Source organism: Salminus brasiliensis, chromosome 15 (assembly GCF_030463535.1).
Source record: "Salminus brasiliensis chromosome 15, fSalBra1.hap2, whole genome shotgun sequence".
In the NCBI taxonomy this organism is placed as follows: Eukaryota; Metazoa; Chordata; class Actinopteri; order Characiformes; family Bryconidae; genus Salminus; species Salminus brasiliensis.
In genome coordinates, this window is record NC_132892.1 from 18,662,276 (window position 1) to 18,681,602 (window position 19,327).

The 19,327-nt window shown below is 39.7% G+C and overlaps 1 protein-coding gene across 1 annotated transcript; it reads left to right on the plus strand.

The window, feature by feature from the left end:
- Positions 1-1,168: 1,168 nt before the first annotated feature.
- On the plus strand, positions 1,169-11,485 carry ildr1a (immunoglobulin-like domain containing receptor 1a). The gene is made up of 8 exons (XM_072657524.1): positions 1,169-1,223; positions 3,356-3,526; positions 5,006-5,155; positions 6,599-6,718; positions 6,845-6,991; positions 7,426-7,554; positions 8,365-9,047; positions 11,369-11,485. Exons 1-8 carry the CDS (start codon positions 1,169-1,171, stop codon positions 11,405-11,407), a joined length of 1,494 nt encoding a protein of 497 aa, XP_072513625.1. The 3' UTR covers positions 11,408-11,485.
- Positions 11,486-19,327: the final 7,842 nt, after the last annotated feature.

Genomic DNA, 19,327 nt, shown 5'->3' on the forward strand with positions numbered 1-19,327 from the left:
CGGACTGGTGCCCTGTCCAGGATGTGTTCCTGCCTTTGTGTCCAATGCTTCTGGGCAGGCTCCAGATACTGACTGTACCTACCAGGAAGAAGCAGATAAGAAGAAGAATGAACGAATGAATGATTACTTGATGATATATATAATTTGAATGATTATATATCTTGTGTAAACTGTTCATTTTAAAGTTAGGTGCTGATTACACTGACGTTCAGTATTAAATGTTAGTATTAAAAATGTGGAATTTCATTCAATTCAATTTAATTCAACTTTATTGAATATAATATGTTTTGTGGCTATGTCTTCAGTGCAGAGTAGGTAGGACATACAATAGTGCAAAGTCAATAGACAAAACACGAGACAGGGTACATAGACAATAAGTACATAGACAATACATACAAAAATATACAAATCTGTACATGTCCAAATGTGTGCATGAGGCTGCATGATTAGGGTGTAAACTAAGGTACTACACTGACAGTAAATGGTAAGTGCATGCTGAGGTAGATCAGTCTGGTGTTGTAAACAGAGCGTACAGTGCAGGGATGAGTATAGCAGCTAGTGCTCAGGTAGAGTTCCTGTTAAAGTGCAGAGTGCATACAGCACAGTGTGGATATGGTGAATGAACTGTTATTTAGTTACATTTTTACATGTTTTATATGTCGTGGAACCTTGAAATTGTTTGTGTAAAATATCAGTTTGTTCAGGAAATAAGGTTTAATAGTATCCTTTAATAATAGTAAACTACTTGCAGATTGCAACACAGAACTAGGACTAGAATATGGCTCAGATTGAATCTATGATTCAATTTAATGCATTTAAAGATGTTTTATTTTATGAAAAAAATGTTATTGGACTTTTTTTGCAGTCTAATTTACAAAGAGCCTTAACTTGTGATGGCTTGCTGCTCCATTTCACTTTACCTGGCCGCATGACGTCGTCTGATACACCTGTGTCAGGGCGTGGCCGACAGACAGCAGGAAACAGACGCAGGAGCGAAAGGGTGAGGGGGACACTGTGAGGAGCGTCGGCGAGCTTTCTGTTTCAGAGCACAAACCCCGGCTGTTTATCGCCGGTCCCTCGTATCTGCATTTCTTCAGGTTCCGCTCAAGGCTTTTCTAACGTGTCTGGAGGTCGAATAAACGCTCTCTGACCGCCGGACTCGACCACAATGGGGAGGCTGCTATCGACAGCGGTCCCGCTGGTTTTTGGTTTCCTGCTCTCAGGTAAGGCTGGACTCAAGATTACTTAGCTAGCTAACTGGCTACTTAGATAGCATATCTTAACTTAACTATTTGTTTACAGTTATAATAGTAATGTTTTTCATTTTATTAATTAATTAATTAATTAATTTAGCTAACTTATTACAAATGAACCTAATAAAACACCGTGTTTAGCTGGTGCTAACGAATCTAGCTAGCTATAGCTGTAACGTCTCAGTCGAAACCGAGCGCGAGGCGCAAAAGAAGCAGGTTGCCGTGGAAACCGGTATCGGTCACGTGACTGAAAAGTGTTTACTGATGACACCCAGAGATGCGTTTCTCCTTCCTCCCTACGTTTCCGTCCTCCTCCTGTTTATTGTCCACATGCGACCATTCCTGGCCACACCATTGTCCACATCTCCTCCTCCAGGAATGTTCAGTCCTTTCCCGAAACACGAGGTAGCTCATCGTTGACTGTCCTGTGAAACAAGTAAACAAACCTAAGCGGGGACGTTTAACGCACATCTGACACACACACACACACACACACACACACACACACACACACAGGTACAGTTGCTTACAAAAGGGGGATTTTAATATGAACAGAAAATAAGAATCATATTTAACATATGAAGCCTGAAGCTTTAAGTACTAACACGTTAGGCCAAAAAAAAATAAATAAATAAATAAATAAAAATCTAAAAATATCTATAAAAATATTATATAAGCAACAATTTGATGTTTTTTTACTTATCATATTTTTTTACTATTTTCTCAAGTATATTAGCATTTTTAAATATTACTATATTATTAAATATTTTATTTACTAACTTACTTTATTTTTTAGTCATTCATTTTTTCTTTTTCTTTCTTTCTAGGTTTATTTTAGGTGTATTTTAGAGTGTAACAGTAGCCCTTTAGATTTTTTACTGCAGCTGTTTTTTGTTGTTGTTGTTGTTGTTGTTTTTTTAACATACAGTCTTTATTTTATACCAATAGTGACAGTAACAGTAGGTCTTGTTTTGCTGCAGTGAAGGTCATAAGCTATCCGCCTATACACACCTCTGCTGTTAACCTGTGAGGTTTCATATGTGGAATAACGTGAATATTTGGCTCTGGCCTGTTTCTTGTTTAAGCAGAACACTGTGACAAAGTGTGTGTGAGAGAGAGACGGACAGAGAGTGTGTGTTGGTGGGGGTTTTAATGGCATGACCGCATTTCCTGTTCTTCCTCTTCCTTTCCAGTTGGACAGGTTTTTGCGTGTTGCTTTCTTTAGCAGGGCTAGGATTTCTCTCTCTTTCTCTTTCTCTGACTCTAACTCTCTCTCACTCTATCATACTCTGAAGGGCTGTTATTGGTATCATTCAGGTACATCGTTTGCATTATAACATGTACTCACCGATCACTTAATTAGGAACACCTGTACTTTTACTTATTCATGCAGTTATCTAATCAGTCAGTCATGTGGGCCAGCAGGTAAATCAACCATAAGAAAGGGGGAATATGTGATTTAGAGAGACGTGACCGGTTGGTTTGAGTACGAGAGTATGAGAACTGCTGATCTCTTGGGATTTCCAGCACAGCCATCTCTATAGTTTACTCAGAATGGTACAATAAAGAAAACATCCAGTGAGCATCAGTTCTGCAGGCAGAAATGCCTTGTTAATGAGAAAGGTCAAGAGAGAATGGTCAGACTGGTTCAAGCTAAGGGACTATGGTAGCTCAGATAACCACTCTGTTCAATTATATTGAGCAGAAAAGCACAGCATGTCCAACCTTAAGTTCGATGGGCTACAACCTGCTGGGTTCCTCTTCTGCCAGCCACGAACAGAAAGCTACGGCTGCAGTGGACACTGGGCTTTTAAAAATGGGGGGAATAAATGTAGCCTGGTCTGATGAATTTCAATTTCTGCTGAGGCACTGGGATTGGAAGGGTCAGAATTTGGTACCAACAGCATGAATCCAGTGATCTGTTTTGTGTCAACAGTCCAGGCTGTTTGAGAGCAGAAGGGAGGGCCTAACCATTATTAGTGTAGCGATGCTAATAAAGTGCTCGTAAATGAGGAATCCAGTGAGGGTAACATATTCTGCAGTGCTTTTGTTCCTGTAAAACTCTTTCCCCATCGTTCTCTTTTCTGTTTCTCACGCTCAAGGTATCCTGGCCGCTCAGGTGAACGTTCCAGTCACGGAGATGAGCACAGCCCTTTTCGCCTCAGTCACGTTGCGGTGCGACTATTCAACTTCAGCAACCATTCAGAATGTGATGGTCACCTGGCGTTATAAGTCCTACTGCAAAGACCCCGTGCTGGAGTACTACTCTACAGGTGGGAAGTAAAAATGGGCCACAGATTTGGTGTATGGTCGAAACCGTAGGTTTCAGTTAACAGCTTCGCAGCCACGCTTAAAGAGGTGTGTCATTGTCGCCCCATAAGGGGTGAACTATTGTGTTTAAAGCTTTTATGGTGGGCAGGTGCCGAAAAGCAGTCCACGTCTCTGTCCTATTTAGAATATCACAGCTTCAAGGCACAAGGTTCTGAATAGGGCAGAGTGTCAGATTGACTCCCATTCAAACGTGAGGGGTGTGTACGAACGAGTACTTGAACAGTTGTGATTTTAATGGTTTAGTTTCAGTTACATGCTTAACCTCAACAGAAACTCAAGTAATTCTCACCATTTTCACTCATACTATTTCTGTTCATTTCAGCTGTGGTAGTTATTATTTTAGTGTTCATTCCAATTGTACTTATGTTTTTTTAATCCAGTTTCCTAAAGACTTTCGTTTTTCATTTTAAGCACAATAGTTTGTGACCTACCTTTAATGAAATGGCACATTACTTTCTATCTTGTCACATTTTAAACACCAGGCATTAACAAGTAAGATAAGATGGCTCTTTGTTGATCCCGAAGGAAATTGCAGTGTCACAGTACTGTCCACAAACCTCTGTCAGCATTTGAAGAGGCATCACAGACGTCAAAGCAGGTCTGAAAGGTCCAGCAACAAACTCCCACCTCAGTCCCCATGTTCTAACACGAAGCCCAGTGACAGAGGCGTCAAATGATAAGCTCACAAAGGCCCATTATTATTGATGTTACTACTCCGCTTATGTGATCATTTTTTTTGCGTTATTTGTCTTGTTATTCATTCTTGGCTTTGGATGTCTTCTGTGAACCCTGCAGATCTGTTCTGTGTATGAATAAGGACACAATTATACTTGATAGATACATGAAACCACTAAAACAGGTTTGGAATTTAATTCATTAAAACAGAACTGCAGTGTAAATCGCAATAGCAATAATGTGCAGGAAAATGAATGTGCAGCAATTACATCATTTCCTCAAATCGTTCAGCCCAATTTATAGCAATTACTTTATTGTTATTACAGTACTTTACCAGATGGTTATAGTTATTCATTATTGAGGTCTTCTGTTAAGGTTATATCTTCCTTAAATGTTCTTAAATGTGTTTGAAGAAAAGGTCGACATCAGATTCATGGGTTTTTTTGTTTTGTTTTTAAAGCACAAAATTGTTCACAGCTCTGCTCTTATAAAGTTGGATCCCATTGTTCTCATGAATTGAACAAATCCTAAATTAGAAAACACTGGTGGATGTCAGAATTGACGTTACAACAGCGTAAGAAATGTCTTTTTAAGAACATTTGGTGAATGAGGCCCAATAACCGCCTTTTAGTCCTTTCTGAATTTATGAAGGAAAATCTGATGAATGATTTGCTGTTGATAACTTAATGCCCAGGTTTTCAGTTGTTGTTTATTTACGCCCATCTAAAATGTTTCTTGTTCTGCAGGCTACCAAGCCGCTTTGCAGCTGGGTCAGGATCCATCCAACGACTGTCCAGACCGCCAGCGCACAGTCAGGATTGTGGCTCAGAAGCAAGGCACAAATGAGGCCACTTTGGGTCCAGAATACAGAGAACGCAAAATCTCCATCCAGAACAGTACGTTTTTTTTTCCTCTTAGCTTATGGTCTGCTACAGTAGGTCTTATAGGTTCTTTTTCTGGCTTATGCACACACACACATATATGTATGTATGTATATAATATCTGAAGTAGCAGACACAGCCTCCTTAGCTAATCATGAAAAGCTTAGGTACTCTAAGCATTGCACATGCTCTGATTTGTTTTACAAGATCTCTTGAACCAAATTTCAACAAGCAACTGTATAAAGATCTGAAAATGAAAGCTTTCAGTGTTTGCATGAGGCCACAGGAATTATGGTCAAGTGTTGTCACCCTGCATGAGGGTGGATCTATCAGGCTAAGTGGCATTGGCTGGATTGCACGGGTTGAAGGAAGTATGAATTTCACAAAATACCAGCTGAAAATCCTAAAGTTTCCTAATCCTGAGTTTGCAACTCAGCTTTGTTTGATGAAATGCCTGGAATAAAATGGCTGCCATACACGTAGAGATCCAAAATTAAATAAAAAAAAATATATATATATATATATATACTCTTATCATCTTCTGTATGCGAGCAAACAGTATCATAGGCTAACATGCTGTTGCTGGGTTAGTTATTGTGAGTGGGGGAGTTTTTTTTTGGTTTCATGTCGAGCCTTGGTGCTAACCTCACGTGGCAACACCACAATCTGAAGAAGCATCACAGGCGTCTGTATGATTACAGCAGATCTAAAAGGTTCTGCAGCAAACACTATTGATGTTACTCTTCAGCTAATGTGATCATTGCTTCTGTATGCAAGCAAACAATATCCTAGGCCAACATGCTGTTGCTGGATTAGTTCCGTTATCAGGCAGATTAGCCTAACTTATTCATTAGTCAATGGAAAACACTGAAATCGTGTATTTAGACAGTATGTATGTGTGTGTTCTCACGCCCTTCTGAACTCTCGCTGTGGTTAGCCTCTTGGAACCCAAGAAGGGCATACAGGTCTTTTGAGATGCTTATCTGAAGAACCACGATGTCACACATGCACACTATCATAGACCTTGGTAACAGAGCAGACACTCTAAAAACCTTTTATGCCAATCCTTAAAGCAAATGTACTGAAAAACTAAACTTCATGATATTCAAAATGTAATATCCCTGTTCCTAATCTCTGCCACAACGATCTTAAAAATTTAAGATTTTCTCTTAAAAAATGAAGGTGCTACAAGGGGTTCTTTGAGTAATGCTGTAGAAAAAGCACTATGTATGTGTAAAGCTCAGTTTAAAGGTTTAAAGAAGTCAAAGTAAATGTTCTTTACCAATTTGAAGGTTTGTTACACTCATCTCTCTTTTACAAAAATGGTTCTTTATAAAAAACAAAAATGGTTCTTCTATGGCATTGTTCAAATTGCTCATTTTTGTAATGCTTCAGCATTCAGATGAAGCACAGGCACAGTAAGTATGCTGATGAATGTTTTTCTGTCTTTTCACTCAGAGGCTGACCTGGTGATCAATGAGGTGATGTGGTGGGATAACGGTGTCTATTACTGCTCCATCGAAGCTGCTGGTGATACGTCCGGTGGTGGAGACAAATACGTCAAACTCGTTGTCTACCGTAAGCAGCTTCTTCTTCTTCCTCTGTAGCTTTGTAGGAAAACATATATGGGTGTAGCAGCCTGATTTTGAGAGGATGGATTAGGCCATTTCTTAAAGTCAGATGTGCCCCTGTGTGTCTTTCCAGACTGGCTGACTGTATTCTTCATTATCATTGGAGCTGTACTCCTCATCATCCTCTTTGGGATCTGCTGCTGCCAGTGTTGTCCTCAGCGCTGCTGTTGTTATGTCCGCTGCCCATGCTGCCCACAGACTTGCTGCTGCCCCGAGAAAGGTGAAACAGACACACAGACACAAACTATTGCTGTAAATCTTTTGCTTAATAGCAGTTCAGTCTTTCAGTGTTACATAACTGTCACAAACTCTGTTTGATTTTGTTTGGTGTGTGGTTATCGTTTGGTATGATGATCTATTTTATATATATATATATATATATATATATATATATATATATATATATATATATATATATATATATATAATGCAAAATCCATGCATTTTATATATATATATAATGCAAAATCCATGCAGTATTTCACAACACCCAGTGTTGTGAAATACAGTGTGTGACTGTTGCTTCCTCAACTGCAGTTTACTCAGAAATACAAGGGCACCCTCTTGTGACCAACACGTGTAATGCAATTTCAGACATCGTATACCTTTGGCTAGAACAGAAAGTGTTTGTACTGACCACCTGTTCTTCCACAGCGGTGATGCAGCACAGGATGATGAAAGATGCTCAGAAGGCCATGAGCGCCTGGACAAATGGGCAGCCAATCTATGCCCCCCTGAGTGCTCACAGCTCCACATACCAGATGAATCCCATGCTGTATGCAGGTCAGTTCATCAAAGGTTCTTTTGTATGCACTATTATACTTTTAGTTATTATATTTTTATTTATTTATTATTTGTCTTATCTATGTTGAGCATTCCTAGTCATCTTTCTTAGTGGTAACATTTAGGTCTCTATTTTTAGGGTCATATTTTAAAGGCAAAAAACTAAATTGATTTTGATTAATAATAGTAGTAGTAATAATAACTTATTATTGCTTTTATTTTTATTATTATTATGATTGTACTTTTAGCTTCTAAAATTACTTTACAATGGTAAATAAGATAATGTACAACCATAAATAATAAAATAATAATAAGCCAATAAAAACAAATACCATGGTGTGTGTGTGTGTGTGGGGGGGGGTTGTCATGAAGCCAAATAATACTGCAATAAGGCTGCAATAAATAGATAAAAGTAGAAAATAAATCACAATTAGCCATTGTAACCACATAATCAATGTTAAGTATTAGTGGGTTTTAATGTTATGGCTGATCTATATTTGTATATGTATCTGGATATGTATGTGATCTAAGAGCCCAGACACATCAAGTTGACGAGGAAGATTTAGCACCAACTACGTCTGGCTGACTAGAGCCACCATAATAGTCAGTAATTACAGTCAGGCTGTTGGTGCTAAATATGTATCCAGATGCGTATACAAACAGTATCTGCTTAAACATGGCCATCTAGCTGCATGAGAGCAGCACATACCCTTATGACCACTGTGATCGTCCAGTGTCAATATTGTCAAAGTCTTGAGACTGTATGAGCCGGAACAAAAGCATTAACTACAGTCTGCTTTCTCCTACCAGGCTCGGCATCTGGAAAGATTCCCATGGCCCCCATGCCCCTCCCGCCTCCTCAGCCCATTGTCATGCCGCCACCCAGCATGCACGGCAACGGTAGTGTTCATGGCAGCGTGCATGGCACAAACCAAGTGCTTGACTTCCTGGAGGGTCAGATGCGAGGCATGGACATGAACAGTCCCCTCCTCCAGCCACAACCTGCCATGCAGCATATCCCCCCTCCGCCGCAGCACATGCCCCAGAACGTGCCCTTCTCCGCCGGTCCTCCCAGCATGCTCTCCGGACTAGGTGACGGCCCCTCCTCCCGCCGTCCCCATGGAACGCGCCCCCCTAGTGGCTCTTCCGGCTATGGCCGCCACTACCCCCCTCCGTCCGAACGCAACATGACCCGAAGCTACAGTCAAGAAGATGTGCTGGATAACCGAAGCCGGGCCGGAGGGCCTGGCTACCGCCCACGCTCCCGCTCCCGGGACGACCTGCTGGTGGACCCACGCCGTCCCGGTCCACCCAGACATGATCAGAGCTACTCTCCTCAGCGCCGTCGGGGCTCTTGGGACTCGACCAGCGATGCAGACAGCAGAAGGGGAGGCCCCAGAGGAGCAAGAGGCGGAGCATATTCTGACCACCCTCCTAGCTACAGCGAATACGAGCCGGGACAGAAGCCGATGAAGCGCCCTGACCGTTTCTCTGTAAGGCTCTGATTTTGTTAAAACCACTGAAAAACTTACAGAAAGTGCAGTTCTTGTCACAAACAGCTAAAAAGTTTTTAATATAATATTCACAGACTTTGGGTATAGAAAGTGTTTGTCCTTCTACTATAAAGTTACAATTTCTAATTTTCTTACCGTGACAGTTTGCAATACTACAACCGAGCATTTAAAAAAAAAAAGTACTATTTGAAGTTTGGTAATGATTTATTAAAATTTTAGTTGTAAATAATAAATACAAAATCATTCTAAAACAATCACGGTGCACTACAGTTTCTCAGGTTTTAAATCATTTGCTGCAGCATTTACCTGATCCCTAATTTATACTTCTGTGTTGGATCCATGTCTCATATCTGCGTTGCAACAGAAAAGGCGATCAAAAAAGTGTAGCGTCATTAAGTCCATGTATGGCCATGTACACCGTCTAAACCTCCTACTACACATCACCCGTATTAACGTAGCTGTGTATCAAGTGAACACTTATTGGCTGTCTTGTATGGATGTCACAATACCATAAATAGTAGTTTGAGACAATAACCAGAAACAAACCAGTTGAATACATTTATTTCAACATAAACAAGCAACAATAGCAGGATGGAGTCGTTGGCTAATAAAGTGTTATCTTCTCTTTAAGTAATAAGACTTAACTGCTATTAAAAACAAACTAATATTGTAACAAAAAAAAAACCCACCTTTTCAAACTTCAACTTTATGGTGACATTGCATTTCTACTGCATTGCCCATCTGCTTGAAAATGAAAAAAATAAATAATGGGAAAAAAAAAATAATAATGCAAATAATCTAGGTGATTTATTATCAGACAAAATATCCTATTAGTATTACAAACAATATTGTTAACAATATCTGTTAATCAGTTATGGTACAGCATGCCAACAGTGACCGCCAGCCTGGGCATAAAAAACTTGAACTTGTTGATTAGAACATATATCATGTCCAGCATTGGCATATAAGCATAATGCTTCAACTAGAGACCATTTATACTTTAGTAACAGATTTCTTGTTTAAACACTCAGCCGTGTTTTGACCGCCGAACTGCTCTGTAAATATGTAGAACTTGCTTTTAGTAGGTATTCACTGCGCTTCCAGAACGTAAGTAGTTTACACCAGCGCAGCACTTCTAGTGTTAAGAAATCTCAGAGGTTGCTGCACACACAGCATGCTAATAGTCCAATAGCGTTATGAGCAGAAATGCAGTGGGGAGTAAATGCTGTTTACATATATATATTTTTTTAATATGATTTTTTTTTTTTTTTTTATGAACTTGACACTACATCACTGGTTCTCCTTCCCTTTGCATCTGATGTCGACTACATGTGCAGGTTAATTATGCTGCCTTTATCGGTACCGGCGAAAGCATGACTGCTGCGGTACTTTCTGTACCTTCAGGGGCCCCATATGCAGAGAGAGGAGGTTAGGGCAATTCTAAAAGCTTGTGATTGATAGGGGCCCTAAAAATGTATAAACTGAGTTTTTTACAGAATTGTTAGTTTTTGGGCACAGTCTTAAATGTTTTCATGGGGCCCAAAATTCCTGGCAAGGGCCCTGCCCAGTCCAAGAACTTGTAGTAAAGTGTCCGTCTTAATGAATCACTAAGTATCATACGTATCTGTATAGCTGTTTATCAAATGGACATTGATTGGCTCTCTGACATAGATTGTGGGACTATCCAAACAATACAGGGACCAAACAGTAGTACACAAGCCAGAACCAGTGCTCTAAAAAGTGGAGCAGTTCAAAGCCTCTTTAGGGAAATGATGGTGTTTTTCAGACAAAACTTTCCCTATGAAGTGCATCAGTAACACTGGAGAGCAGCACATCACCGCCACATTGCTACGCAAACCAGGCCTAATGGCCGAGACTTTTACAGTGCTATTACCTGGAGAAGGGGAGTGCTAAAGTCGGCCTAAAGTCCGGTAAAACTCAGGAATAATTACTAGGCTAAATACAAAGCTATACTTAGCTGCTATGCTATGCAGCTTCTGCATGAGCTGTCGCAGTGCCACTATATTTGGTGGCTGGTTCCACTGTTGTTACTTTTGAACAGTAACATACCTATGTTCAAACCAGCCTGTTAGGACCTGTATCCGAAAGGGCATCATTGCTTTCCATGTGACCTCTTCACTTTATTTTCAGGCTAAAATGTGTATATACCTGAGTTGGGCTCCAGGTGTTCATTCTGAACGTTCTGACAGTCAGTCAGTTCGTTGTTTTTTAGCTCACAGTACCACTGAATGCGCACTTCTCCGGTACGTTAACTAAAGACCTCTATCTCTCTTCTTTAGGATAAGAGCTCTCGCAGTGGCACCAGCATAGTGATCTGAAGGTCTTCTCCGTACCACCACAATGAAGCTTATCCGACTACCTTTAGACCATCACCAAGGACAGCACTGAACTGTGATATGAAGGTTTTTCTTTTAGATTTTGAAGCTATGCTTAGACTGTGCATGCCCATCTCTGCTTTGGAAGAACTACTGCCCTAGTTCTGACATTCTGATGCTTCTGAAGAACTTGAGAAACTGAAGCAGGTGTGTTAGATTAGGGTTGGAACTAAACTCTGTAAGGCGGTACATAGCCAGGAGCAGGGTTGGGCATCTATAACCCCTTTTTGTTTTTACATGCTGAGATGCATTTTATTTCATACCAAAGAAAGAGTCTTTGGATGTGACGAGATGTTTTGATCACCAAATATGTTTGGTTTATAAAGTCTGGATATGTGGGTCCTATTGAATGATGGTGGTTATTCAGTAGCCAGCAAACAAGAGAAATTAAGATATTTTGCTGAACAATGTCTAGATACCAGGACTGGCCTGACTAGTTAGAATATGTGCTATCTGTTTTATTTAGAAGCTTCAGCTTTTTAAAAACACAACAATGTGGCCTAAATTATTAGGGATGCACCTATCTGGAAACTGAGATCAGATATCAGTCCAGATACTAACAAAATTAGCTGGATTGGGTATATTATTACCAATTCATTCATTATACCTGATTCCTGCACCGACTGTATTCTAGGCTTCATAACCCTGGATCAGAGTAACATACAGACATGATACACACACATCATAGCGAACCTCAAGACTACCTAAGACTGCTTAAATCCACACACATTGCCTTCAGCAGCCTGCTTTGTTTACTCAAGAGCAGCGAGCGGGGGATCTCTCTCCCAGAGTCTTTTTTTAATTAAAGTTTTTTAATTAAAAATTTGGTTCATTTCTACCTGTTATATTTATACAGTATATATTTGTATTATGTACAAAGTTAGTAAAGTAATGTTTAAGTCAATCCTGATGCCTTAAGTCTCCCCCACATGGTGATATATAATATATATAATATATATATATTGTTAGTTTATGTATTGGTGTTGAAACACAAAAAGTCGGATTGGTGCATCCCTGTAAACTGCAATAACTTTCTTACTACTTTAACAAACACCTTTACATTTATTGTGTGTGTGTGTGTGTGTGTGTGTGTGTGTGTGTGTGTGTGTGTGTGTGTGTGTGGTTTTGCGATTCTTACACTTAAGCCAAAACAACTTAAAGGTAGATGTGATCTACAGGCAAAGCAATGCAAACTGGCTGAGTTCTTCCTAAGTTATGATGGTGGGGATACTTCCATGCGATACATCTGTTTATTATTAACAGTAAAATTATCATTTACAAACAAAACGCAGCAGCTGCAGACAGTACCAGTACTATCAGCAAAGGTAGCATGGCAAATGGGTTGCGATTATACTTGCAATACTGAAAATACAAGAATTTACTCTAGAAGTCAGTGATCCAATAGGCCACAACATTTATGATGCACTCTGTGTATTCAAGATTGGAGTGAGGTAAACGATATTGGTCATCTGCCTCTGGTCGATACGTCAGGGAAGATGAGGACAGTGTGCAATTTACTTTTGTATCAAGCAGCAAAAAGTTGTCACATTTTATTAAAATAGCCTTTAATGACTGCACGTCCTGCGATGTAACTATTGCGCATGCCCACATTGCGATGACTATGCTGGAACGATATGTTGTGCAGCCCTATAAAGTATACACAGAGCACTTTGTCAGGGAGACTATTTTAACACTAGGTGGAGCCTCCCTTTGCTCTCAGAACAGCCTCAGTTCTTTCATGCTGCGAATCTCCTGTTCTACTACATCCCAAAGGTGTTCTGCCGGATTCAGAGCCAGTAACTGGGGATCTGAAGAACAATGAACTCCTTGTCATGTTTATGAAACCAGTTTGAGACATCTTTTGCTGTGTAACATGGTGCATTCTCATGCTGGAAGTAGTCGTTGGAAGATGAGTAAATTGTGGTCCCACATTCTGATCCTACCATCGGTGTGCCTAAACAGACATCACTTTTATTCAGACCAGGCTTTAGACCACGTTTCTCTAGTCTTCAACTCTCCAGTTTTGGTGGGCCTGTGTCCACTGCAGCCTCGGCCTTCTGCTTTTGGTTTAATGAAGTGGTACCTGATGTAGTCTGGTGCTGTTGTAGCCCATTAACTTTAAGATTCAATGTGCTGTGCATCCTAAAATGCTTCTTTTGACCATTCAGTCTGACCATACTCTGTTAACATTGTCCACATTTTCTTTAGAGTGAAATATTCAGCAATTAAAACAATTAAATTAAATATTTTAATTGTTTAAAAGCCTTAATCATTTAAAACATGTTGTATTCAATTAGAAAAGAATGCAATATTACAGTAGCAGTAGTCTCTGACTTTTGAACCCCACTGTACCCAAAATTACAATTAAAGCAGCACTATGGAAAACTGGCATTTCTTGGTCCTGGGCTCCCCTTACTTTCAGGAAGTGTAATGTGCTTTGAGCCACCACTAAGGACCACAGGTTTTTTTCTGGACGATATAAGATCTACAGAACTGTCACTGAAAGACTAGACTGTAGAATAAATATTACCGGATGTTACACAAATATGACTCATTTTACACTGTAGCTTTCGCCAAACGTTATCCTGCCCACTTCTCCAACGTTACATAGTGAGTAGCACCAATAGAGACGCTGTTCTCAATATTCCAGGTCAGTGGAGCATCAGCATGATGTTGAAGGAAAAATGTTACATAGCGTTGCTTTAATTGTGGAACAAATACTAAAGTAGTGAGGAGTGGTGTTCAGACACTGGTTTTGAAACGCCAGTGAGTATTCAAAGCCTGTGAAACGTCCTTCAGGCCAACCCTGTTTATAGCTTACAGCAGTAGTTTTCTAGCTCATCCCTGATACAACTCAGATGCCTTTTAAAGATAAGATATAGATTTTTGTACAGTGTATATAATGCTGATTGTTTTGTGTTCACGGTGTGTTTTATATATTAAGACTAATCATTCTTAAAGCTGTTCTGTTTACATCAGTTTGTTTTTCATGCATATTTATTGTGTTAGGGTCTCAGGAGCGCTGGTGAACTTCCACCATTGTTATTAGGTGCATAATGTCATTGATTAAGTTAATTACAATCAAAAATGGTGAATACAAAAAGATTTGAATATGTAACTATTTGTTTGCTCTTGTTAAACTTTGACAGGGTCACTGTCACTGTGTTTCTTCAGCATCACAAGTTGACCTAAATGGGTTAATGCTCAGGAATCACGTCTTAACTTGTATATAAATAATGATTTTGAAAAAGCCATTTGTTTGTACCTAGACAGTTTTTATGTGTTTTTTGTTTGTTTGTTTGTTTTGTTTTGTTTTGTTTTTTAGTGGTTTTTATTTTGTTTTGGAGAGAAGCTTTCCATCTCATTTTGTCAGCCTGGATAATATGAGCCAAATGCATCGAGAAGTAAAGAACATTTAAACTTGTGTGAAAAAGAAGGATGAAATACTGTATGAACTTATGTGGTGGAGGGGCAGTGTGCATTACAAATGACAAAAAAATGCAATAAAAAGTGCAATAAAAGATTTGAATTAAACATGCTCTAATTCCTGCTTTTCAAAAGAGACCGCACTGGCAGTTAGGGCTCATCGTTTTCATGTCACCTTTCCAGCACTGGTAGCATCAGTGGGATAGTGGGAGGTCTACCTAGTGGGTGAGAATTGGCAATCGTGAAATTAGGGGAAGAAAAATAAGGTACACAGGTATCTGAATATTTTTTTTGTCTGAGGTTTTTGTCTACATATTGGCCTCCCGTCCACACGAATAGAGCTTTTCAAAAACACTTTCCAAAGTGATTTTTGAAAAGTCTGTTTGTCAGGGAAAAACCTTTATTAGTTTTCTTAAAATGCTGATTTTCAAATTAAAAAAAAAAAACTGCATTTCAAATACCTCCTTACTCCCTATATAGTAAAGTATCAGTGTTGACATGCAAACAACACTAGATTTTAGATTTCCACATATCAGTATTGTAAATTGGGTTTTATTACCAGAATGTTAAAAGTATTCACATTCATTACTCAGGTAGAAGTGGAGATACTAGGGTTTTAAAAAACTTCTATAGTTTAACTTCAAGCTTTTTACTCAAGTAAAAGTACTGGTTTAAAACTACTTAAAGTATAAAAGTAAAGTAAAATTAATGTAAGGAAAACAAAGGTCAACAGCTAAAGTGCACTACCCCCCCTCCCCAAAAACATTTTTCTAAAATTCATAATGATTCTATTAAAATGTTGATGTTGAAAAATGTGGGGCTGCACTAGGCTCCCTGTTTCAGCTGCAGATCTGCCCATTGAAAATGAAGCATCTTAGTAATATCAGATCTATTAAAGGAGCATCTCCGTGAACTGCTGAGCATTAACATGTGTTTCATGGAGGGAAAATATGATGAGTTGATGAGATGATAGTTGCCTAGAAGTATTGTAATGCTAGGACATTTCACTCCAGTTCTCTTGAGTCTCTGCCACTGACATCATCTTATAACACTACGTACATCTGCTATGTCCTTGCTGGAGCGTGACGTGACGTATGCAGGTGCGATGGATTGCTTACAAACCAATAGGGTGTCAGAATGGTATGTGTTTATACTTCTCATCCAAACACCATCAAATTCACACTTTCCAGATGGAGGTTATGTTTAAAATGTAAGGAGTAGAAGTAAAAAAGTGAAAAATAATTATTCCAGTAAAGTATAAATAACCAACATTTCTACTTAAGTAAGGTAATGAAGTATTTGTACTTTGTTACTTGACACCTCTGTCTATTACAGAGGTATGGAAGTCTTGGATACGTGTGGAGAGGGCCTAACATTATCTTTCTAAAAAACAGTCCAAAAATATCAGAATAAAAAGCTGGTTCTATTGTAATAGCCAGAAATATTGGCACCCCAGCACTACTTTTAGAATATGCACCACTTCTCCCAGAACACTGTTGCAATTCTGAATGTTCATTTCTTTTCTTTGCTTTGGAACAACACAAAAAGCTGAGAAAAAAAGTCAAATCTGATCTCCAGGTCTCCAGGACGTCGTGTCTGAAACTATTTGGGGTGCTTTTTTTTTTAAGTATGCTTTGGGTCATTGTCCTGCTAGAAGACCCACGACCTCTGACGGAGGTGTTTGGGGTTGTTTTTGCTGCTTCTGGCACTGGAGGCCTTCACTATATGCATGGCGTTCTGAAATCTGAAGACTACCAAAGACTTTTGGAGCACAATGAAGGGCCCAGTGTCAGAAAGCTGAAAGATGAGATTTGGACAACCATGAGACTCCAACTCTTGGAGAGAACTGCTCCAAGGCAAGGCAAATCAAACTCCCTGAATGACTGCCAGGAACCTCCATGAAAGAATCCATCTGAGGCAAGAGGGGGTGCATGGTTTCACTGTGCAGACACACTGTGCTGCAGAACATCCAGCCAGATGAGTTTTAGAAACAAGTGCTGTGGACAGTTCATAAAAAGACCACCTTCAAATAGATCATGGTGGATGTGGAGGTTTCTGCTGGACTATCATCCTAATGTAAAAGCCACTGTTCATAGTTAATGGAGTCCATTCCTCAGTCTCCCTACGCAGTGTTTCCCTCGCCACTGGCTGCCACACAGCCCCCTCCCCACACGCACATACACTGAACAGTTGGTAAGGGGTTCTTTTGATCAAATGCTGCTCTTTGTTGCAGAAACACTTGGTGATTGTGATCAGACAGTTCAGCGTTTATTTCAGCAGTCCACAGCAGCTTCTTCTGGCTCAGCTAGATGTTGCTTCAGATACTTCAGACGTTGACTTTAGTGAGGTCGCAGGTTTCTTTCTAATGAAGCTAAAGCATCTTGTATGTCCTTTGCTGTAATATTGAGGAATTGCCTTCAATTTCAGAGCTTGCCTAGACTTCCACAGTTCCTCTGAACTGCTAGCTCCTAATACTAATTCAGCACTTAGCTTTATATTCAGGTCCTTAATCAGCTGCTCAGATGAGCCACATGGTTTAGTCATGAGCTGAAGCTCTTGTCCAGAGTGACTTACGAGGTTACTCGAATTACAGAGGTCGACCAATGTAATTCGGACACCTCGCTGTGTGTGTGTGTGACCTCACTACTATGCAACAGCAGATTGCATCACATAAACAGCGTGAATGTCAATAAACCTCTGTTTAGGCTGTGTGTGAATAGGGCACAGTTTCGGACACAGCTCAGGAATCAAACCCCAGCTTGATTGCACCACACCAACCACATTTATTGTACTATATAGAAACGCTAACCTGGAACCAGCAGAGAGATATAGGACTTGTGAATCGCACTTATAATGTGTTTCGAAGTTGGAACATCTACTAATCAGTTGACAATTCCTAACGAAGATTCCTGATCTGCCCACTCAGAGGCTGCATTTTCTGGACAGCCTCGGATATCCAGTTTTTGTACTTCATTTCTGGAACACAAACGGTATAGAAATGCTAACCTGTAGCCAGCGGAGAGATATAGTACTTGTGGACCCATGCCACTTATAATGTGTTTCTGTGGGCTGACTATTCCTAAGGAAAATTCCTGACCTACCTAATCAGTCCTAACAAGACTAACAAGCAAGGCCTAGTAAATGACTACTGGACGTAAGGGTACCCACAGAGATGTATAATAACGAAGTGGACCTACTTTACTACTGTACTTAAGTACCACAATGCTGTATCTGTTCTCTACTGGAGTAGTATTCTTTTCTCCAACTTCCACTTTTACTTCACTACATATTTTGGATGAATGTAATACTTTAAATCCGTTTAAAATTGTATGTTATGCATCGCTACTCGTTACAATTATAAAAAAATGGTACAAATCAATTCAACTACTTGTATGTGGCCTAATGGCCTGAGATCTTTTAGTTGTAGTTTAGTTTACAGAGAGTGAAGCTCAGTGTTTTAAGCTGCTCTACTCACTTGTATGTGGCAGGCTGAGTCAGGTCTGTTCAGCCTTTCTCTTGGGCAAGTTTGTTTAGAGAGTTTAAATAGAATTTAAGACTCGTATACATGAACTCTCATACAGTCCTGTCCTCGTACTACAGTCAGAGGAATTGTCAAGTCAAGTCAAGTCAGATTTATTTGTATATAGTGTCTGACTAATCCGGCAGGTCTGACTATAACAGCCTAATTAAAAGGAGAGAGCCAGAAGGTAACACAGACACGGGAGCACCCTGTAAACGCCTGCATCTATCTGCTCCACCGTCAACAAACCTGAGTGATCGCGTGTAAGCAGCGAGACGACAGCTCCAGCATCTCAGTGTACTATAATTCCCTGGGTCTGCAAACCCCTGGACCTGCAACCTTTATCTAAGAAACATTAATTACCAAAAGCTAAACTAAACAGATGAGTTTTCAGCTTGAATTTAAAGATTGAGACTGTGTCTGAGTCCCGAACATTATCTGGAAGGTTATTCCAGAGTTGGGGGGCTTCCCCTGCTGAGGTTTTCTGAGTTTTGGGAACGAGTAAGAGTCCAGCACCCTGAGATCTAAGTAGTCTTGATGGTTCGTAATATGTAATAAGATCCCGCAGGTACTCAAGAGCGAGGCCATGTAGGGCTTTATATGTGACAGTCTTTAAGTCTGAGCATTTAAAATAATAAAATAAATGATATTCAAAACTGCTTTCTGCAATAACTACATAACACAATACTTGTACTTTTACTTTCAGTACTTAAGTAGAACATGTTAGAATAAGCTACATGCAATACTTAAATACAACAAAAGTTGAATACTTTAGTACTTCCACTTAAGTGTGGAGCTTAAAGATCACTTCTACTTCTACTCAAGTGATTTTTTTGATCGAGCTTGTACTTGCCTTCCTTCTCAAAATATAAAATCTTCAGATAAACATGAATTATGTGGAAGATCATAGGTATGCA